This window comes from the organism of the source record quoted next, unplaced genomic scaffold (genome assembly GCF_019419815.1).
Source record: "Pyrus x bretschneideri cultivar Hongxiangsu unplaced genomic scaffold, Pyrus_bretschneideri_v1 Contig33, whole genome shotgun sequence".
NCBI classification, from domain to species: Eukaryota; Viridiplantae; Streptophyta; class Magnoliopsida; order Rosales; family Rosaceae; genus Pyrus; species Pyrus x bretschneideri.
The window spans coordinates 4,823,153-4,844,271 of NW_025999646.1; the positions used below are offsets into that span (position 1 = coordinate 4,823,153).

Consider the following 21,119-nt stretch of genomic DNA (forward strand, 5'->3'; position numbering starts at 1 on the left):
AGGGCACGGAAGGACATAGGAAGTGGGAGGCAGACAACCTTTATCCTTAAATTTAACCCTTAGTTGGTGGGACACATGGTAAGTTATAAGAGAGAGGGGAGCATCATCAAAGATAGCGGTGGTAAGCTAAAATACTTTTAAAAATAATGAAATGAGTATCGTCTTTGTTAAAGAGATATCAAATAGTGAAATGAGTATGACTATACTTATCACATTTTTATCATTTTTCTAATAAGGATAGAGTCCACAACACATATGAATCTCATATATATTAGAAAAATAATATAATTCTAATATGAAAAATATGATAAGAATATCATTTTTGTAATAAAATCGTTCGCAAGTACATATTTTATATTGGTGACCACATTACCGATTGCGTTGTTGACCACCTTTATACGATACATGGGTCTCATTTCCACAGGTGGTTTCGTAATATATATAGGCAATCGACATTGCTGGAGCAAATTATCTTCTACAACGAGTCACGACCTAGCAAGAGAAATGAGTAGGCCTTCTGTAAGACTGCAGCTTACTAAGCTTGTTTTTTACCATATTCTACTTTGGCAACTTGGACACTGGCCTCAATCCAAATTCTACTGTAGAGCCTACGTGGCTCCACTGCCACCAGATGAAGGTATTCATTACCAATTTCACTCCATCTGTTTTAATCATCAGCCAACTTTCTAATTATATCGCCTTCAAACACATGTTTAATTAATTAATTTCAGCTAAGAGGCCTGATCATCGTATTTATTAATTACTTACCGAAATATTGTCAGTGTCTGTTCTTCAAGCCATTACGAGGGACTTAGAATTCAAGCAACAATCAACCATTACAAACAACATATGTGATGGAACATTTTATGCTTTTACAATCAGTTGCAATTGCAATGACGAGAATCAATGCCGCATCTCTAAAATGTATGTATGAAACAATATTTCACAAATACGAATTAGGTCTAATAAATCATCAAAATATTGTTTAAATTTTATATAGAATGGTATTAACCCTTTTTTTTTTTTTTTGTGCATTCATTTTGTGGGGCAGTGAAATAAACAACCTTGGTTTAACTGGAACTATTCATGAAACTGTGGGTTATCTTAGCCATCTAACGTCCCTGTACGTAATCTGACTCTTTCTCTGCCCACCAATCTTTAATGTAACTTCAGTTGTTTATATTATATTGCAGACTCCAGTGACAACTTTGGGGTGTAAAAAGAACTAACCTTCACAAAAATATTCACTAAGCAAGTGTGTAAAGAAATTATAAGTTCAACCTAATTAAATTTTGTTTTTTTTTTCTTTCTTTTTAAATATCATATCAAAAGCTCTCTAGCCAACAACAAACTTCATGGCAGCATACCTGATACATTGGGGAATTTGATGGATCTCAAATACCTGTAAGTAAATATATACTAGATGGTTACATGCGCACACTAGAATTTGCATGATTATGAATATATGGATAGTTTCACTTGAAAAATCATTGTTAATCAATCAACTAGATGCTTTAGTGTGTACTTGTGAAAATTAGATTCTTGAATTGGGGTTTTCTGTGTTAAGGGATCTATCGTTCAATCAACTCAGTGGTCTAATACCAGCAAGCTTAGGGAACTTGGTTTCTCTTAAACAACTGTAAGGACTTGATGTTGCCAATTTAATTGTGGAGAGTCAGCTTGATTAATTTCCATTAATTTCTTTTGTTAAATTTCTTATCAAGTCATTTTCACGCTCTATATATATAGATATCTGAATGACAACTTGCTTAACGGAGGTATACCACGAAAATTTGGTTTATTGAAAAATCTTACTGAAATGTGAGTACATAAATTATATATTCTTTTATTAAACTCCTCCACCTCGTATTTTAATTTTGATGGATTAATTCATTTCATGCATGGTTTACTTTCACCGGCTTTTGCAGGGCTATGCAGTTTAATATGCTTTCAGGCTCAATTCCTGAGGATTTTGGTTATCTTTCGAGTCTTTCATATATGTTTGTACTTTGCTTTCACCACATTTAATTATACTTATAGACTAATAAATAAATAAATATATATATATATATATAATGAATCTTCTAAAACATTAATTCTAAGAAGTCTTTTGTCATTTTATCCCATAGGGATCTGTCTGAGAATCAGCTCTCTGGTCCTCTTCCAGAAAGCCTCGGAAGCTTGACATCACTCACAGTATTGTAAGTTTAAATGAAAAAAAAAGAAAAAAAAAAAAGAAACTCATCCCTTAAAAACTAAATAAAATAGAAATAATAATCGAGTTAATATGCAAAAGTAATTAACATGGGAGTGTCTTTTTCATTGTTGCAGCGCTGTGTGTGGCAATTATTTCAGTGAGAACTTTCCAAAAAGTTATGGCCAGCTCACAAGCCTGGAATACTTGTAAGTGTTCACTCCTATCAATGATTAATTTGAGGTTTGCCGCACATTAATTAAATAATTAAGAGGATATGATGGTGACTGGTGAATGCATACAGTTCAATAGCCGGGAATTACATTTCTGGTCCCTTTCCAGCTGAAGCCATAGCCAAGTGGACTAATATCAATTTCCTGTAAGTAATTTTTAGCTTTACACTCAGCAGGTAGCCATATTATTCTCTCCCTCTTACTATTAAGGTTTCTTAAAAAGACAATTTTTTTACACGGCATGCAGGTCTCTCATGGGAAACTATTTCGAAGGACCGGTGAGGGAAGAAATATTCAGTTTGCCAAACCTTCAGTATCTGTATAAGCCATCTTCCCCTTTCTTTCGCTTTGCTGGTTCTATAATATATATGTGTGAATGTGTAGGGTAATGCTAAGGAGGTTATATTTGTAGATGAAATTTACAAACTAAATGATATGTCACCAATAGAAATGAGCACGTTTATCAATGTTTAAGTAATATTCAATCATGAGCTTCCAATTTATTTTATTTACAAAATTTTATCTACAAATTTAATTTTTCTAACATTATATATATATATATATTTATTAGAGGTTGAAAATGTATATATATTTATTCCTCTACAGGAGGATAAGCGACGTGGCACCAAATCCTAGCTTCAAATTACCACAAAAGATCGCCAACAGTGCTAATTTCATTTCTCTGTGAGCAGTTTGTTGTAATAATTGCTTCTAGCCCGGTTTGTGCCCAAAAGGCTTCACTTTTTATTCTTCACGTTGGTTTTCTACAGAAGACTGAGGAACTGCTCAATCACCGGCACAATCCCCAAATACATTAGTGAAGAAATGACATCTCTAAGCTACCTGTAATTTCACTTCACTTTTGTAATTTTGCTTTTGGAGCTGTCCTGTTAATTTGGCTGGAAGAAAATTGAATCAGTTTTAGGGCTTATTTTATAATCATGAGTGCTTACGCTAGAAATGTTTTCATTTAAAACGATTCAATTTTTTTATTATTAAAATTTAAGTGATATTTTTTGCAAAATTAATTACAGGCGTTTCTTGAAAGGAGAAGGATTCTCTACCCCTCTTAATCTCTTTACATTTCCATACCATCCTATTTGAACGATCATGGTTAAGCCACGTCAACATCTTATATTAATTTTTTTATAAAAATAATAAGATAAAAAACAATGTATAAGATGAGGTGATAGAAATGTATGAGAATAGAAGGATAGAGAATCTTCTTTTTTTCTAAAAGGCATATGAGGTGTAATTGTTTTTCCAAAACACACTTTTAGGACCCAAAATCATTTATTACTTTTTGTGACAAATATGGTCACAATTTCATTTAATTATTAGAAAGTACTTTTAGCTATTCTCGAAGTACTCTCCAACAAACCCTCAACCATGTCATTGGACAATTAATTAAGCATCGTCTGATATATCTTTTTATGTTGTATTTTTTATTTCACAATATATAGCCAATTACACGGAACCAGAATTGAGTATGTTCTTAATATCATTGTAGATCAAAACTCCTTTAACTGTTAATTTAATCCTCTGTGTTTTGTCTTGCAGAGACTTGAGCTTCAATTATTTAACCGGTGGCCTCCCTCATTATATGCAATCAGATATGATTTACATGTAAAGGAATAACATTCTTAACTGGAAGAATTTAGATTAACTACATATCTAAGTCTTGTTAATTACATGCGTTAATATAATATATATATATATATATATATACATACATACACGCTTAATTATGTTCAGGTCTTTTTCTGGAAATATGCTTAACGGAACAATCCCACGTTGGATATTTCGGGCCTTCCAAACTAAGATGTATGTCTTCATATTCTGAACTGAAGTTGGAAGAACTTTCATTTGTAATAGCTTTAATTTTTTGCTCATATGTACAAATTAATAAACGATATTTATACATGCTATGTTATTTTTTAGGGATCTTTCGTTTAACAATTTTTCAGCAGTAGACACCGCAGTACCAAGCAACCTACAACTGTGAGGATATGTTCTTTCTTCTTGAATGTTTCCGTTGACAAAATTGAATGGTTCCACTTCTACTAATAATTGCATCAAGGGCTTTTATTTAAACCTCACCACAATTATTGTAGCACATCGCTGAAGTTAGGGATAGTATCAATTATGAATTTTTTTGTTTCATGATCTTAACTGGTTTTTTTTTCTTTTTCCAGGAACTTGTTTGCCTGCTGCCGCAACTCCCCGACCTCTTTACCATATATGTATGTTTATTTCCCTTTTGTGTTAGTAAGAGACTCAATCATCAGAACCTTGTATAACGTATTGGTAACTACTTTTAGGATGGATCCGTTTGAAATGAAGAACACATACTGTCCTCGAAACAAACCAAAGTGTAAGTTTATTCTTCAGAAATCGGCATCGTGAACGCAAACTAAATGCTGCAGGATATATTATGATACATGTTAATTCTTCTTGCAGACCATTCCTTGTTTATTAATTGTGGTGGTGAAAGGACAACTGTTGGTGGGAATATATATGATCAAGATAATGACACATCCCTCTTTTACACAAGTCCAAAGAAAAACTGGGCTTACAGCCTTTCCGGAGACTATGGTGTAAAAAAAGGTAATGCTAGTGATTACATCAAGAGCACGACACGTGGAGTTTCCATTACTGAGGCACCTTTGTACGAAAAAGCTCGTCTGTCTCCATTATCTCTCAAGTATTATGCTTTTTGTCTACGTAAAGGTAGATATAATGTTACGCTTCATTTTCATGAAATTATATACACCGATGATGTAGACTATACTAGTCTAAGAAGACGCTCATTTGATGTATATATTCAGGTAACAGTTCTTTTTACTGGTCACGGTAACAATACATCATTCTACTACTTTATTTATTGTATCATCTCATTTTTAAGTAAATTTTGTTGCAGAGAAACAGGACATTCAATGATTTCAACATTAGAGACAAGGAGGGAAGTGGAGAAAAACCAATAACTGTAAGTCATTCAGCTGAGGTTGTACATGATGGTGGCCTGTTAGAGATCCACTTGTACTGGTCTGGAAAGGGACAGAGCGTGACGCACCTACTTTTAATGGACCTTTAATATCAGCTATTTCTGTGAATCCTGGTAATATTTTATTTCGTGAATTGATTCCTTTTTAATTTATCTTGTTCAAATTAACACTCATGTATTATTACTCTCTTCCCGCCAAAAACAGAGTTCGTAATTAGTCCCGATAAATATATACGTCTTGCATTGATTACGATTGCATCCGTCATTGCTGCTCTGCTGCTCTTATTGGCTTTTGCTTGGAGGATGGGCTGGCTGTCAATCAAAAAGGAGCCCAGTAAGTCTATAAGTTGCATGCTAAGCTACAATTATATACTGCACTCTGCACTGCTGTACGTGAATGTGCCCCCTTTGATACACCAAAAGGAAAAAAATTAGTCTGATTGATATATATTCCTGATGCATTTTTTTTTCTGAACAGAAATCAAAATAGGTCGTGAAGAAATAGATGGCAATCTTCAAGACAAATTTGTCACCGTCAAAGAATTAATAAATGCTACTGAAAATTTCAGTGAAAGAAAAAAAATCAGCGGTTCTAGGACAGTTTTTAAGGTGAACTTCTGTACTTATGCATTCTATAATTTTTGTATTTATTTATTTTTAATTCTATAACCTCTTCGTGGATGAAGGCAGAACTGCCAGGTCACACAGTGGCGGTGAAGAGACTAGATTCCCATCATTTTAAGGAAAAAATCGATGAATTGAAAAAGGAAATTCACATCATCGAGTCATTGCAACACAACAATATCCTTCAACTGTTGGATGTTCATATTGAAAAAGACCTCCAATTTCTTGTTTACGAATATATGGAAAAGCAATCCCTTGCCGACATCTTATTTGGTAACGTGTTTTCTACTTCTTGTTTACTTGTAATGTGATGTTTTGATACGTTTTTTGTTTTTAAAACTATCATGGAAGACGAATACAACATATAACGTATTGAAGTGTATGCAACTGCAGTCCCCAACGGAGTGAAGCTTGATTGGGAAACAAGGTTTAACATTTGCTTGGGAATAGCACAGGGTTTGAAATATCTACATGACCTTGACAGAGTAAAGATTGTTCATACGAATATAAAATCCACTAATATTCTTCTTAATAAGAATTTTGAGGCTAAGATATCAGACTTCGGATTTGCAAAGCTTTATACCGAAGAAGAAAAAGTTAGGGTCATCGCAAGAGAAACAAAGAAGTAAGTAAACTAGTAATTCACCAGTTTTTTACAAGGCAAATTTAAGTTTGTAAAACTACATGATAATTTCTTATATTATCTACAGAGGCTACACGGCGCCAGAGTATTTGCAAAGGGAAGATTTACCAGACACAGTAGATGTTTTCAGCTTTGGGGTGGTCGTACTTGAAATTGTCAGTGGGGAGAGAAACGTAGCTAGCTCATCAAAGAAGGAACTTGAATTTCTTGTAAATAGGGTAAGCAAGAATGACCGGGTTGTGCTTTTGTGGTTTCTTCTCTATATTTGATCATGCATTTTTACGTATGATTACGTTTCAAGCTTGATGCTAACTATCGATCCTGCATATGCGCAGGCTTATAAAGCAAATAAAGTCGGAGATTTGGAGAGCTTGGTTGATAAGAGTTTGCGAAAGTATGATCAAAGAAAAGCCGCCATCATCTTGAAATTAGCACTGGAGTGCACCGCCCTAGGTACTAGTGTCAGACCTACAATGTCTCAAGTTGTGGGTGTTCTTGTTGGCGAAATAAGCATTGACGAGGTTTGTCCACTTGCCAAGCCCACTGGCGACGTCAATGTTGCTAGTTCCACCACTTCGGGGAAGTCGACTTCAGTAGCAGCAACTTCGTCTTATTCAACCTAAGGCGTACATGATCATCGGAAAAGTATTTCTAGATTAATCAAAAGTTTTATGTGAATAGCATTAGACGTTCTTGAATTGCTACTGTTACTGGTGTGCTTTAATCTTTTTCGCGGTTTCTGTACTTCGCATCCTTTTGAACTTTGTGAACCCTTTCTTCCAGCAGAATGTCATATCAAAACTTGGAAATTTGTTACATGTGCAGCGTTATTCCATTCGCAACTTCAGACTACTTTTTCTTCTCCCGTTTAAATCTTTTACTAGTCAGTTTTGTGCATAATGTACAAATATCATCTTTTGCACAGATTCCCTATTCTGACAAGAATAAACAATCTTCTGTTATAAATCGAAAGCAACAAAAATATAATTACAATCTTGTACGTGTTCATTTGCACAGAGTCCTTATTCGTGAAATAGAAAACTCGGAGTTTCTGTTATTTAAAAGGTATTCATGTCAACATTGAGGTTTTGGTTTTTGTTTGAAATTTTCCCATTTTTTAAGTCAATTATAATTCACCTTCTCCTTGCGAATGACTCATTCACTTCATAACTTGTTAATTATGATAAATTCTTTAGTGTGTTAGAAACACGAAGAGATACATTATATTTCATTATAGGGTTAATCTCAGTTTACTATTTTTTTTTGTTTTCAACATTTGGTACATGAAGTTTTTTTCATCCCATAGTGATACTTGAAATCGTAATTTTGGGACAATTTCATACATCCGTTAAGGTTGCTGTTAAATCAGCTGTTAAGTGATGACGTGGCGCCCACGTGGACAATGACTGGACGCCATGTGTTAATATGGGCCCACATGAAGATTAAAAATTAAAAAACTAAAAAAAATTAAAAGAATGACTGGACAATGACTGGACGCCATGTGTTAATATGGACAATGACATAACTCCTCATTTTGGTCATTGAGATTTGAAATCAATAGAATTGGTCCCTGAATTTGTCCACCATCAATCATTTTGGTCATTCATTGAAAAAATCTTCATTAAATAAGGATAAAATGACCAAAATACCCTCAACGTTTGTCAGATCATATCAACCAAAAATCACCCAATCCCAAACCATATGTCGTTGAATTAAATTTAATGTTTCTTTGCAGAATTGTATTCGGCCATTATCTTCCCTATAAATGAATGTCTTAATGGTTTTAGATTTATCTAATTTTTTGCAAGGATGATCAATGAATCATGTACTAAAATATAGAAGATTTAGATTTTTAAAATACATTACGAAGTAGACACTACAAAATAAATGTCTAAATGTGTGTAAAAAATGTGTGTCCTGAATCTCAACCCTTATACCCAAATACAAAAAATAAAAAAAAAATGTGATCACAAAACCATTAGCACACATGAAAAAGAAACCATGAAACCAAAAATAATGATGAATAAATTAAGTAGAAACTAGAAACACCTAATCAAATTGCAAAACAGCAATTATGGTAAGACCTAAATTAAGGATAGTTTAATTTCCCGCAACATATGAAATTAAAGCCTTAATATATCATGTGATCAATCAACAAAATCATTAGTGAACATGTAAAAAAAAAACCATGAAACAAAACAAAATGATGAATAATCAACAACAAAAACGTGTCTTTCTAGATCCTAATCTAAAAAAATTTAAAATTATGTGATAAATCGACAAAATCATTAGGGTATATAAGAAACCAAAAAACAAAACAAAATGATGCATAAATTAAAGTAGAAACTATAAACACTTATCCAAATTGCAAAACAACAGTTATAGTAAGACACAAATAAAAGCAAGTCTTTAATTTTCTGCAACAAATGATATTAAAGCCTTGATCTCTCTACATATCTCTCTACTCTCCCTCGGCAAACAAGAAACAAAATAATCAAATCTCATAGTTGATTAATGGGGACCTTTAGATGTGGAGGCTCAGTGCAATTGCACAAGATACTCCCCCTTAATGCTGGCACTAAGTACTCTGTTATCGTTATTGTCTTTTAGTAATCATGGTTTTCGTTCATATGATTAAGCTTTAAACAAAGTCTATCTTGTGGAAAACTTTGATGCCAAAAGCAAAATGACAGATTATGCATGAAACACGAGTCTTGTGCAATGAATCAAAAAGTGGTAGATAGGAAAATAATTGTTCATAGATATGACTAAATAATTGTTCCTAGATATGTCCTGATAATTGTTCATAGATATGACCAAATTATTTCAAGCAAGATTCCAATCAAATTTGCATGTACACCACTCAAAAAAATTTCAATTGTTCAGAGACATGTGTAAAGGACGACAACTTTAAACAAAGCCGATTGTTTGGAGCTTTAACTTTTAGACAATAGGTTGAGCCTTTTGAAGAAAGCTCAACTCTCGAACATTGATGCCAAAAGAAAAATGCCAGATAATGCATGAAACAAGATTTCCAATCAAATTTTCATGTACGCCACTAAGATTTCCAATCAAATTTGCACATACGCCACTAAGATTTCCAATCAAATTTTCATGTACGCCTCTCAAAATGATTCCAATTGTTCATAGACATGTGTAAGGGACGAGAACTTTAAACAAAGCCAATTGTTTGGAGCTTTAACTTTTAGACAATATGTCGAGCCTTTTGAAGAAAGCTCAACTCTCGAACATTGATGCCAAAAGAAAAATGCCAGATAATGCATGAAATAAGATTTCCAATCAAATTTTCATGTACGCCACTAAGATTTCCAATGAAATTTTCATGTACACCACTAAAAAAAAATCCAATCGTTCATAGACATGTGTAAAGGATGACAACTTTAAACAAAGTCGGTTGTTTGGAGCTTTAAAGCTTAACTTTTGGACAATATGTGGAGCTTTTTGAAAAAAACTAAACTCTTGAAAATTGATGCCAAAGCAAAATGCCAGATAATGCATGAAACAAGATTTCGGATCAAACAATCAGGGATATTTTTCTCATTACTTCTCTTACAGAAATACAGGACCCAATAGTTATACATGCTTGCTGGCTCAGACTAAAACATTCTGGACAAATTTATAAATAATTGATGATGATGATGAGAGGAATAAATGTTTAGTTGGTCCAAGAGGGATAAGGGCAAAATGTTTAAAAATGATTAAGATGTTGTTGGTTACATAAATGTAATGCTTCACTTCTTCGTTTAGGGTCTCCTCTATTCTTAACTAATCCATAATTGACAGCTGTGATAAACTTTCAGGCCAGTATAGTCCGCTACCAATGCCATTAATATTGTCTCACTTACCCACCTATCAAAGAATTTGAGAAATAAGAGATTGTGTTTTAATTAATTCACAATTAACTCTTTTTTATTTATGATTTTGATTCACTCTCCGTTATCATTAACTGTAATTTAATTCTCTCTTCCCCTAACACTCATACTTCTAATTTTCTCGTCTCCTTTCTTTTTTTTAAGAAAACTAGATTTTAATTTTTAAATAAGATGAAGTTTAGAAAAATGTCTTATTCAAGATTAAAAATTGATTTTAATTCCTAGATTCTATTTAATGCCAGTAATATATATTTAATGTCTATTTTTTTATTTATAATTTTATGATGTTCATAAATAAAATTTTAAGATTATATTATAAATTTTAGCTCTTATAGAGCAATACAAAAACATGCTTCAAAACTGGTGAAAAGAAGCCCAACCTGCAGATCAAGAAGAACCAAACCCATCCTGAACGCCACAAATCCGATCCTCAGACGAAAACAAACGCAAGCGAATGCCCAGAACCAAGCTGTAACCAAAAAGGTCAGGTGGTGTAAACACCATTCTAAAGTGATAACAGGCCTTTGTAGGGGTGACAACATATAGTTGTCTCTGACCGGAAGCAGCATATACGAGATGAGATGAAAACCCCCAAAGCTGGAGTGGAAGGCAATGGCGAGTATGAGGAATTGGAGAGCAGATTCGAGGTATTGGAGCGCGTCTACAGTAGACATTGGGTGGACCGTACGGAGCGACTCCGGGAAGACGAAACGATGCCGTGCCAAAAATTGTGCGATTACCGCGTTCCATACATAACTAATTAGCCAACAGACCAAATACAAATTATATAACACAGACAATCACAAACCCAGCCCTGTAATTTATAAATTATAAGTAAATAAGTCAAGTACCGAAAACATGAATAAAATCATCACAAATAAACCCATTTCTTCAAATGCTTAATATCATCAAAAGAAAAGAAATATTCGAGAAACCCAATTGGGAACACCACAAAAATGACATCAGTATCACCGTAATTAAGGAATGGAGGGTTCGGAGGTGGACTCGGCGTCCATGGCCCGGACGATTTGAAGTAAAAGATGGAGGAACGGAGGGTGGTGGCCTCGGGGCTTGGGTGTTTGTTGCCGTTGTCGGGTTGGTGGTGGTGGTGGCTGTTGGGTCGAAAAGAGAGGAAGAGGAGGACGGGGTGTTTCTGGGTTGGTTCTGTTGGAAATTTTTATTATGCGTAATTTATTTAATTTTAACTCTTTTCAAAAGTATTTTAATATTAAATTTAGAACAAGGATTGTCTGTCCTCCCACTTTCGGTGCCCTCTCGTGTTCTTCTGTTTTGTGTGGTCACGGTTAAACCACTTTAATATTTTATATTATTTTTTTTTATAGAGATAATAAGACAAAAATAAATAGTAATATAAAATATTAACGTGGTTTAACCGTGATCACACAAATAGAAGAGCACGAAAGGACATCGGAAATAGAAGGGCAGACAACCTTTATCCTTAAATTTAACCCTTAGTTGGTGGGACACATGGTAAGTTAAAAGAGAGAGGGGAGCATCATAAAAGATAGCGGTGGTAAGCAAAAAAACTTCTAAAAATAATGAAATGAGTATCGTCTTTATTAAAAAGATATCAAATAGTGAAACGAGTATGACTATACTTATCACTTTTTTATCATTTTTTGAATAAGGATAGAGTCCACAACATATGTGAATCTCATCTATATTAGAAAAATGATATAATTATAGTATGAAAAATATGATAAGAATATTATTTTTGTAATAAAATTGTTCGCAAGTACATATTTTATATTGATGACCACATTACCGATTGCGTTGTTGACCACCTTTATACGATACATGGGTCTCATTTCCACAGGTGGTTTCGTAATATATATAGGCAATCGACATTGCTGGAGCAAATTATCTTCTACAACGAGTCACGACCTAGCAAGAGAAATGAGTAGGCCTTCTCTAAGACTGCAGCTTACTAAGCTTGTTTTTTACCATATTCTACTTTGGCAACTTGGACGCTGGCCTCAATCCAAATTCTACTGTATGGCTCCACTGCCACCAGATGAAGGTATTCATTACCAATTTCACTCCATCTGTTTTAATCATCAGCCAACTTTCTAATTATATCGCCTTCAAACACATGTTTAATTAATTAATTTCAGCTAAGAGGCCTGATCATCGTATTTATTAATTACTTACCGAAATATTGGCAGTGTCTGTTCTTCAAGCCATTACGAGGGACCTAGAATTCAAGCAACAACCAATCATTACAAACAACTTATGCGATGGAACATTTTATGCTTTTACAATCAGTTGCAATTGCAATGACGAGAATCAATGCCGCATCTCTAAAATGTATGTATGAAACAATATTTCACAAATACGCATTAGGTCAAATAAATAATCAAAATATTGTTTAAATTATAGATAGAATGGTATTAACCCTTTTTTTTTTTTTTTTTTTTGTGCACTCATTTTGTGTGGCAGTGAAATAAACAACCTTGGTTTAACTGGAACTATTCATGAAACTGTGGGTTATCTTAGCAATCTAACGTCCCTGTACGTAATCTGACTCTTTCTCTGCCCACCAATGTTTAATGTAACTTCAGTTGTTTATATTATAATGCAGACTCCAGTGACAACTTTGGGGTGTAAAAAGAACTAACCTTCACAAAAATATTCACTAAGCAAGTGTGTAAAGAAATTATAAGTTCAACCTAATTAAATTTTGTTTTTTTTTTCTTTCTTTTTAAATATCATATCAAAAGCTCTCTAGCCAACAACAAACTTCATGGCAGCATACCTGATACGTTGGGGAATTTGATGGATCTCGAATACCTGTAAGTAAATATATACCAGATGGTTACACGCACGCACTAGAATTTGCATGATTATGAATATATGGATAGTTTTACTTGAAAATTCATTGTTAGTCAATCAACTAGATGCTTTAGTGTGTACTTGTAAAAGTTAGAATCCTAAATTGGGGTTCTCTGTGTCAAGGGATTTATCGTTCAATCAACTCAGTGGTCTAATACCAGCAAGCTTAGGGAACTTGGTTTCTCTTCAAAAACTGTAAGGGCTTGATGTCGCCAATTTAATTGTGGAGAGTCATCTTGATTAATTTCCATTAATTTCTTTTGTTAAAGTTCTTATCAAGTCATTTTCACACTCTATATATATAGATATCTGCAGTACAACTTGCTTAGCGGAGGTATACCACGAAATTTTGGTTCATTGACAAATCTGATTCAAATGTGAGTACATAAATTATATATTCTTTTATTAATCTCCTCCACCTCATATTTTAATTTTTGATGGATTAATTCATTTCATGCATGGTTTACTTTCACCGGCTTTTGCAGGGATATGCAGTTTAATATGCTATCAGGCTCAATTCCTGAGGATTTTGGATATCTTTCGAGTCTTTCATATATGTTTGTACTTTGCTTACACCACATTTAATTATACTTATAGACTTGTGATTTTATTTGCATGCATGTTTAGATAATAAATAAATATATATACATAATGAATCTTCTAAAACATTAATTCTAAGAAGTCTTTTGTCATTTTTTCCCATAGGGATCTGTCTGAGAATCAGCTCTCTGGTCCTCTTCCAGAAAGCCTCGGAAACTTGACATCACTCACATTATTGTAAGTTTAAATGAAAAAAAAAAGAAAAAAAAAAAAGAAACTCATCCCTTAAAAACTAAATAAAATAGAAATAATAATCGAGTTAATATGCAAAAGTAATTAACATAGGAGTGTCTCTTTCATTGTTGCAGCGCTGTGCGTGGCAATTATTTGAGTGAGAAATTTCCAAAAAGTTATGGCCAGCTCACAAGCCTGGAAGACTTGTAAGTGTTCACTCCTATCAATGATTAATTTGAGGTTTGCCACACATTAATTAAATAATTAAGAGGATATGATGGTGACTGGCGAATGCATACAGTTCAATAGTCGGGAATTACATTTCTGGTCCCTTTCCAGTTGAAGCCATAGCCAACTGGACTAATATCTATCACCTGTAAGTAATTTTCAGCTTTACACTCAGCAGGTAGCAATATTATTCTCTCCCTCTTACTGTTAAGGTTTCTTAAAAAGACAATTTTTTTACACGGCATGCAGGTCGCTCATGGGAAACTATTTCGAAGGACCGGTGAGGGAAGAAATATTCAGTTTGCCAAACCTTCAGTCTCTGTACAAGACATCTTCCCCTTTCTTTCGCTTTGCTGGTTCTATAATATATATGTGTGTGTGTAGGGTAATGCTAGAGAGGTTATATTTATAGATGAAATTTACAAACTAAATGATATGTCATCAGTAGAAATGAGTACGTTTATCAATGCTGAAGTAATATTCAATCATGAGCTTCCAAGTTATTTTATTTACAAAATTTTGTTTATAAATTTAATTTCTTTAGCATTATATATATATATATATATATATATTAATTAGAGGTTGAAAATGTATATATATTTATTCCTCTACAGGAGGATAAGCGATGTGGCACCAAATCCTAGCTTCAAATTACCACAAAAGATCGCCAACAGTGCTAATTTCATTTCTCTGTGAGCAGTTTGTTGTAATAATTGCTTCTAGCCCGGTTTGTGCCCAAAAGGCTTCACTTTTTATTCTTCACGTTGGTTTTCTACAGAAGACTGAGGAACTGCTCAATCACCGGCACAATCCCCAAATACATTAGTGAAGAAATGACATCTCTAAGCTACCTGTAATTTCACTTCACTTTTGTAATTTTGCTTTTGGAGTTGTCCTGTTAATTTGGCTGGAAGAAAATTGAATCAGTTTTAGGGTTTATTTTATAATCATAAATGCTTATGCTAGAAATGTTTTCATTTAAAACGATTCAATTTTTTTATTATTAAAATTTAAGTGATGTTTTTTGCAAAATCAATTACAGGCGTTTTCTAAAAGTAGGAGGATTCTCTACCCTCTTAATTTCTCTATCTTTCCATACCTTCCTATTTGAACGATTATAATTAAGTCATGTCAACATCTTATATTGATTTTTTTATAAAGATAATAAGATAAAAAACAATGTATAAGAGGAGGTGATGGAAATGTATGAGAATAGAAGAATAGAGAATATTCCTCTTTTCTAAAAAGCATATGACGTGTAATAATTTTTCCAAAACACACTTTTAGGACCCAAAATCATTTATTACTTTTTGTGACAAATTTGGTCATAATTTCATTTAATTATTAGAAAGTACTTTTAGCTATTCTCGAAGCACTCTTCAACAAACCCTCAACCATGTCATTGGATACTTAATTAAGCATCGTCTGATATATCTTTGTATATTGTATTTTTTATTTCATAATATATAGCCAATTACACGGAACTAGAATTGAGTATGTTCTTAATATCATTGTAGATCAAAACTCCTTTAACTGTTAATCCTCTGTGTTTTGTCTTGCAGAGACTTGAGCTTCAATAATTTAACCGGTGGCCTCCCTCATTATATGAAATCAGATATGATTTACATGTAAAGGAATAACATTCTTAACTGGAAGAATTTAGATTAACTACAGATCTAAGTCTTGTTAATTACATGCGTTAATATAATATATATAGATATATATATATATATATGCGCTTAATTATGTTCAGGTCTTTTTCTGGAAATATGCTTAACGGGACAATCCCACGTTGGATATTTCGGGCCTTCCAAACTAGGATGTATGTCTTCATATTCTGAATTGAAGTTGGAAGAACTTTCATTTGTAACAGCTTCAATTTTTTGCTCATATGTACAAATTAATAAACGAGATTTATACATGCTATGTTATTTTTTAGGGATCTTTCGTTTAACAATTTTTCAGCAGTAGACTCTGCAGTACCAAGCAACCTACAACTGTGAGGATATGTTCTTTCTTCTTGAATGTTTCCGTTGACAAAGTTGAATGGTTCCACTTCTACTAATAATTGCATTAAGGGCTTTTATTTAAACCTCACCTCAATTATTGCAGCACATCGCTGAAGTTGGGAACATTATCAATTATGAATTTTTTTGTTTCATGACCTTAACTGTTTTTTTTTTTTTTTTTTTTTTTTTTTTTTTCCAGGAACTTGTTTGCCTGCTGCCGCAACTCCCCAACCTCTTTACCATATATGTATGTTTTTTTCCCCCTTGTGTTAGTAAGAGACTCAATCATCAGAACCTTGTATAACTGATTGGTAACTACTTTTAGGATGGATCCGTTTGAAATGAAGAACACATACTGTCCTCGAAACAAACCAAAGTGTAAGTTTATTCTTCTGAAATCGGCATCGTGAACGCAAACTAAATGCTGCAGGATATATTATGATACACGTTAATTTTTCTTGCAGACCATTCCTTGTTTATTAATTGTGGTGGTGAAGAGACAACTGTTGGTGGGAATATATATGATCAAGATAATGACACATCCCTCTTTTACACAAGTCCAAAGAAAAACTGGGCTTACAGCCTTTCCGGAGACTATGGTGTAAAAAAGGATAATGCTAGTGATTACATCAAGAGCACAACACGTGGAGTTTCCATTACTGAGGCACCATTGTATGAAAAAGCTCGTCTGTCCCCACTATCTCTCAAATATTATGCTTTTTGTCTACGTAAAGGTAGATATAATGTTACGCTTCATTTTCATGAAATTATATACATCGATGATGTAGACTATACTAGTCTAAGAAGACGCTCATTTGATGTATATATTCAGGTAACAGTTCTTTTTACTGGTCACGGTAACAATACATCATTCTACTACTTTATTTATTGTATCATCTCATTTTAAGTAAATTTTGTTGCAGAGAAACAGGACATTAAATGATTTCGACATTAGAGACAAGGAGGGAAGTGCAGAAAAACCAATAACTGTAAGTCATTCAGCTGAGGTTGTACATGATAGTGGCCTGTTAGAGATCCACTTGTACTGGTCTGGAAAGGGGACAGAGAGTGACCCACCTACTTTTAATGGCCCTTTAATATCAGCTATTTCTGTGAATCCTGGTAATATTTTATTTCGTGAATTGATTCCTTTTTAATTTATTTTGTTCAAATTAACACTCATGTATTATTACTCTCTTCCCGCCAAAAACAGAGTTCGAAATTAGTCCCGATAAATATATACGTCTTGCATTGATTACGATTGCATCCGTCATTGCTGCTCTGCTGCTCTTATTGGCTTTTGCTTGGAGGATGGGCTGGCTGTCAATCAAAAAGGAGCCCAGTAAGTCTATAAGTTGCATGCTAAGCTACAATTATATACTGCACTCTGCACTGCTGTACGTGAATGTGCCCCCTTTGATACACCAAAAGGAAAAAAATTAGTCTGATTGATATATATTCCTGATGCATTTTTTTTTTTCTGAACAGAAATCAAAATAGGTCGTGAAGAAATAGATGGCAATCTTCAAGACAAATTTGTCACCGTCAAAGAATTAATAAATGCTACTGAAAATTTCAGTGAAAGAAAAAAAATCAGCGGTTCTAGGACAGTTTTTAAGGTGAACTTCTGTACTTATGCATTCTATAATTTTTGTATTTATTTATTTTTAATTCTATAACCTCTTCGTGGATGAAGGCAGAACTGCCAGGTCACACAGTGGCGGTGAAGAGACTAGATTCCCGTCATTTTAAGGAAAAAATCGATGAATTGAAAAAGGAAATTCACATCATCGAGTCATTGCAACACAACAATATCCTTCAACTGTTGGATGTTCATATTGAAAAAGACCTCCAATTTCTTGTCTACGAATATATGGAAAAGCAATCCCTTGCCGACATCTTATTTGGTAACGTGTTTTCTACTTCTTGTTTACTTGTAATGTGATGTTTTGATACGTTTTTTGTTTTTAAAAACTATCATGGAAGACGAATACAACATATAACGTATTGAAGTGTATGCAACTGCAGTCCCCAACGGAGTGAAGCTTGATTGGGAAACAAGGTTTAACATTTGCTTGGGAATAGCACAGGGTTTGAAATATCTACATGACCTTGACAGAGTAAAGATTGTTCATACGAATATAAAATCCACTAATATTCTTCTTAATAAGAATTTTGAGGCTAAGATATCAGACTTCGGATTTGCAAAGCTTTATACCGAAGAAGAAAAAGTTAGGGTCATCGCAAGAGAAACAAAGAAGTAAGTAAACTAGTGATTCACCAGTTTTTTACAAGGCAAATTTAAGTTTGTAAAACTACATGATAATTTCTTATACTACCTACAGAGGTTACACGGCCCCAGAGTATTTGCAAAGGGAAGATTTACCAGACACAGTAGATGTTTTCAGCTTTGGGGTGGTCGTACTTGAAATTGTCAGTGGGGAGAGAAACGTAGCTAGCTCATCAAAGAAGGAACTTGAATTTCTTGTAAATAGGGTAAGCAAGAATGACCGGGTTGTGCTTTTGTGCTTTCTTCTCTATATTTGATCATGCATTTTTACGTATGATTACGTTTCAAGCTTGATGCTAACTATCGATCCTGCATATGCGCAGGCTTATAAAGCAAATAAAGTCGGAGATTTGGAGAGCTTGGTTGATAAGAGTTTGCGAAAGTATGATCAAAGAAAAGCCGCCATCATCTTGAAATTAGCACTGGAGTGCACCGCCCTAGGTACTAGTGTCAGACCTACAATGTCTCAAGTTGTGGGTGTTCTTGTTGGCGAAATAAGCATTGACGAGGTTTGTCCACTTGCCAAGCCCACTGGCGACGTCAATGTTGCTAGTTCCACCACTTCGGGGAAGTCGACTTCAGTAGCATCAACTTCGTCTTATTCAACCTAAGGCGTACATGATCATCGGAAAAGTATTTCTAGATTAATCAAAAGTTTTATGTGAATAGCATTAGACGTTCTTGAATTGCTACTGTTACTGGTGTGCTTTAATCTTTTTCGCGGTTTCTGTACTTCGCATCCTTTTGAACTTTGTGAACCCTTTCTTCCAGCAGAATGTCATATCAAAACTTGGAAATTTGTTACATGTGCAGCGTTATTCGCAACTTCTGACTACTTTTTCTTCTCCCGTTTAAATCTTTTACTAGTCAGTTTTGTGCATAATGTACAAATTTCATCTTTTGCACAGATTCCCTATTCTGACAAGAATAAACAATCTTCTGTTATAAATCGAAAGCAACAAAAATATAATTACAATCTTGTACGTGTTCATTTGCACAGAGTCCTTATTCGTGAAATAGAAAACTCGGAGTTTCTGTTATTTAAAAGGTATTCATGTCAACATTGAGGTTTTGGTTTTTGTTTGAAATTTTCCCATTTTTTAAGTCAATTATAATTCACCTTCTCCTTGCGAATGACTCATTCACTTCATAACTTGTTAATTATGATAAATTCTTTAGTGTGTTAGAAACACGAAGGGATACATTATATTTCATTATAGGGTTAATCTCAGTTTACTATTTTTTTTTTCAACATTTGGTACATAAAGTTTTTTTCATCCCATAGTGATACTTGAAATCGTAATTTTGGGACAATTTCATACATCCGTTAAGGTTGCTATTAAATCAGCTGTTAAGCGGTCACGTGGCGCCCACGTGGACAATGACTGGACGCCATGTGTTAATATGGGCCCACATGAAGATTAAAAATTAAAAAACTAAAAAAAATTAAAAGAATGACTGGACAATGACTGGACGTCATGTGTTAATATGGACAATGACATAACTCCTCATTTTGGTCATTGAAATTTGAAATCAATAGAATTGGTCCCTGAATTTATCCATCATCAATCATTTTGGTCATTCATTGAAAAAATCTTCATTAAATAAGGATAAAATGACCAAAATACCCTCAACTTTTGTCAAATCATTTTGGCCTATTGTTTATTAAATTGAGGGTATTTTTGTCATTTTAATCTTTACTTAACATAACTATTTATAGAAGAATGATTGATGGTGGACCATCTCAGAGATCACTTGTATTGATTTTAAATCATAGGGAGAGTTATGCAAATCTCAATGACGATTTTGGCTAAAAAGCTATAAATAAATAAACTTTAGATTTCAATGAGTTACAAGTTTCTTCCCGAAACTTTGTATTCTCAATTACACTAGACAATCCACTTAAGATACTTAAATAAAATCGTTAGCCATAATAATATGCATGCTTATTATAGCACAAAATGATATTAGCAACCTAAAAGTGGAGAATAGCTACCATACTTACACGTTGCAAGTACAATCATTCATTGACGGTAAGAGATAATGGTTAGAGATAATGGTTAGATTTCACTAAAACATATTGATCGTTAAATGAGTGATTGGATTTCAACACGATGTTTTGAGGACCTGAGAATGTGAAACGTTCCTTAAGTTCACAGTTTGCAACTTTGTACTTTGAAATTTGATTTTAGCTTCACTTTTGCATTTTCCATCAAATCCGTTAAGAAATATGTTAATACTCTAACTGGCATGAGTGAGGCCCACTTAATTGCTGATGTGCCCTTTGATAAATGAGAATATTTTTGTTCACCACTCTCAAGTGATGATGATATTGCTCACTATCCTATCCATCAGCGTTGTATAAGTTTAAATT

At 33.6% G+C, this 21,119-nt stretch overlaps 3 protein-coding genes and 1 long non-coding RNA gene across 13 annotated transcripts; 3 read left to right on the forward strand and 1 right to left on the reverse strand.

Moving 5' to 3' along the window:
* The first annotated feature begins 426 nt into the window (after positions 1 to 426).
* Positions 427 to 5,765, forward strand: LOC125480483 (probable LRR receptor-like serine/threonine-protein kinase At1g53420). Of its 9 annotated transcripts, none has more exons than XM_048591390.1 (21): positions 432 to 637; positions 783 to 924; positions 1,052 to 1,123; positions 1,333 to 1,404; positions 1,568 to 1,639; positions 1,750 to 1,821; positions 1,929 to 2,000; positions 2,130 to 2,201; positions 2,332 to 2,403; positions 2,499 to 2,573; positions 2,651 to 2,746; positions 3,034 to 3,111; positions 3,201 to 3,272; positions 3,988 to 4,053; positions 4,183 to 4,251; positions 4,369 to 4,428; positions 4,623 to 4,670; positions 4,749 to 4,801; positions 4,888 to 5,255; positions 5,348 to 5,545; positions 5,637 to 5,765. In XM_048591390.1, the coding sequence occupies exons 1-20, from the start codon at positions 505 to 507 to the stop codon at positions 5,519 to 5,521; spliced, it is 1,938 nt and encodes a 645-aa protein (XP_048447347.1). In that variant the 5' UTR covers positions 432 to 504; the 3' UTR covers positions 5,522 to 5,545; positions 5,637 to 5,765. The 9 variants fall into 9 exon arrangements, with proteins under 9 accessions (XP_048447352.1, XP_048447355.1, XP_048447347.1 ...); XM_048591389.1 differs by having other exon boundaries at positions 440 to 637; positions 3,198 to 3,272; XM_048591391.1 differs by having other exon boundaries at positions 445 to 637; positions 2,675 to 2,746; positions 3,198 to 3,272.
* Positions 5,766 to 5,909: 144 nt separating this feature from the next.
* Positions 5,910 to 7,514, forward strand: LOC125480485 (probable LRR receptor-like serine/threonine-protein kinase At1g29720). Its single transcript, XM_048591400.1, has 5 exons — positions 5,910 to 6,040; positions 6,122 to 6,328; positions 6,449 to 6,680; positions 6,766 to 6,916; positions 7,034 to 7,514. The coding sequence occupies exons 2-5, from the start codon at positions 6,295 to 6,297 to the stop codon at positions 7,319 to 7,321; spliced, it is 705 nt and encodes a 234-aa protein (XP_048447357.1). The 5' UTR covers positions 5,910 to 6,040; positions 6,122 to 6,294; the 3' UTR covers positions 7,322 to 7,514.
* Positions 7,515 to 10,334: 2,820 nt separating this feature from the next.
* On the reverse strand, positions 10,335 to 12,330 carry LOC125480486. Its single transcript, XR_007260846.1, has 2 exons — positions 10,972 to 12,330; positions 10,335 to 10,568 (listed from the first exon to the last, which is right to left on the reverse strand). It is a non-coding gene; the product is annotated as an uncharacterized LOC125480486 (long non-coding RNA).
* A 130-nt stretch (positions 12,331 to 12,460) lies between these two features.
* LOC103963785 (probable LRR receptor-like serine/threonine-protein kinase At1g53420) lies at positions 12,461 to 19,549 on the forward strand. 2 transcript variants are annotated; one of them, XM_048591384.1, is made up of 26 exons: positions 12,461 to 12,632; positions 12,778 to 12,919; positions 13,052 to 13,123; positions 13,333 to 13,404; positions 13,568 to 13,639; positions 13,750 to 13,821; positions 13,930 to 14,001; positions 14,150 to 14,221; positions 14,353 to 14,424; positions 14,520 to 14,594; positions 14,672 to 14,767; positions 15,061 to 15,138; positions 15,225 to 15,299; positions 16,009 to 16,074; positions 16,200 to 16,268; positions 16,386 to 16,445; positions 16,655 to 16,702; positions 16,781 to 16,833; positions 16,920 to 17,287; positions 17,379 to 17,577; positions 17,669 to 17,797; positions 17,944 to 18,074; positions 18,152 to 18,362; positions 18,484 to 18,715; positions 18,801 to 18,951; positions 19,069 to 19,549. In XM_048591384.1, the coding sequence occupies exons 1-26, from the start codon at positions 12,509 to 12,511 to the stop codon at positions 19,354 to 19,356; spliced, it is 3,099 nt and encodes a 1,032-aa protein (XP_048447341.1). In that variant the 5' UTR covers positions 12,461 to 12,508; the 3' UTR covers positions 19,357 to 19,549. The 2 variants fall into 2 exon arrangements, with proteins under 2 accessions (XP_048447341.1, XP_048447342.1); XM_048591385.1 differs by lacking the exons at positions 16,200 to 16,268; positions 16,386 to 16,445 and having other exon boundaries at positions 12,462 to 12,632.
* The last annotated feature ends 1,570 nt before the right edge of the window (positions 19,550 to 21,119 follow it).

Excerpts from the sequence above, each read along its gene's own strand:
- LOC125480485 (XM_048591400.1), top strand. The coding sequence starts at position 6,295 with ATGGAAAAGCAATCCCTTGCCGACATCTTATTTG. Across the intron at positions 6,681-6,765 it reads ATCGCAAGAGAAACAAAGAA|AGGCTACACGGCGCCAGAGT; the intron begins GTAAGTAAACTA and ends TATTATCTACAG. Across the intron at positions 6,917-7,033 it reads TTGAATTTCTTGTAAATAGG|GCTTATAAAGCAAATAAAGT; the intron begins GTAAGCAAGAAT and ends GCATATGCGCAG.
- LOC103963785 (XM_048591384.1), top strand. The coding sequence starts at position 12,509 with ATGAGTAGGCCTTCTCTAAGACTGCAGCTTACTAAGCTTGTTTTTTAC. Across the intron at positions 14,595-14,671 it reads TGGACTAATATCTATCACCT|ACAATTTTTTTACACGGCAT; the intron begins GTAAGTAATTTT and ends TTTCTTAAAAAG. Across the intron at positions 16,269-16,385 it reads CGGGCCTTCCAAACTAGGAT|GGATCTTTCGTTTAACAATT; the intron begins GTATGTCTTCAT and ends GTTATTTTTTAG.
- LOC125480483 (XM_048591389.1), top strand. The coding sequence starts at position 505 with ATGAGTAGGCCTTCTGTAAGACTGCAGCTTACTAAGCTTGTTTTTTAC. Across the intron at positions 2,747-3,033 it reads TTGCCAAACCTTCAGTATCT|GAGGATAAGCGACGTGGCAC; the intron begins GTATAAGCCATC and ends ATTCCTCTACAG. Across the intron at positions 5,256-5,347 it reads CATTTGATGTATATATTCAG|AGAAACAGGACATTCAATGA; the intron begins GTAACAGTTCTT and ends ATTTTGTTGCAG.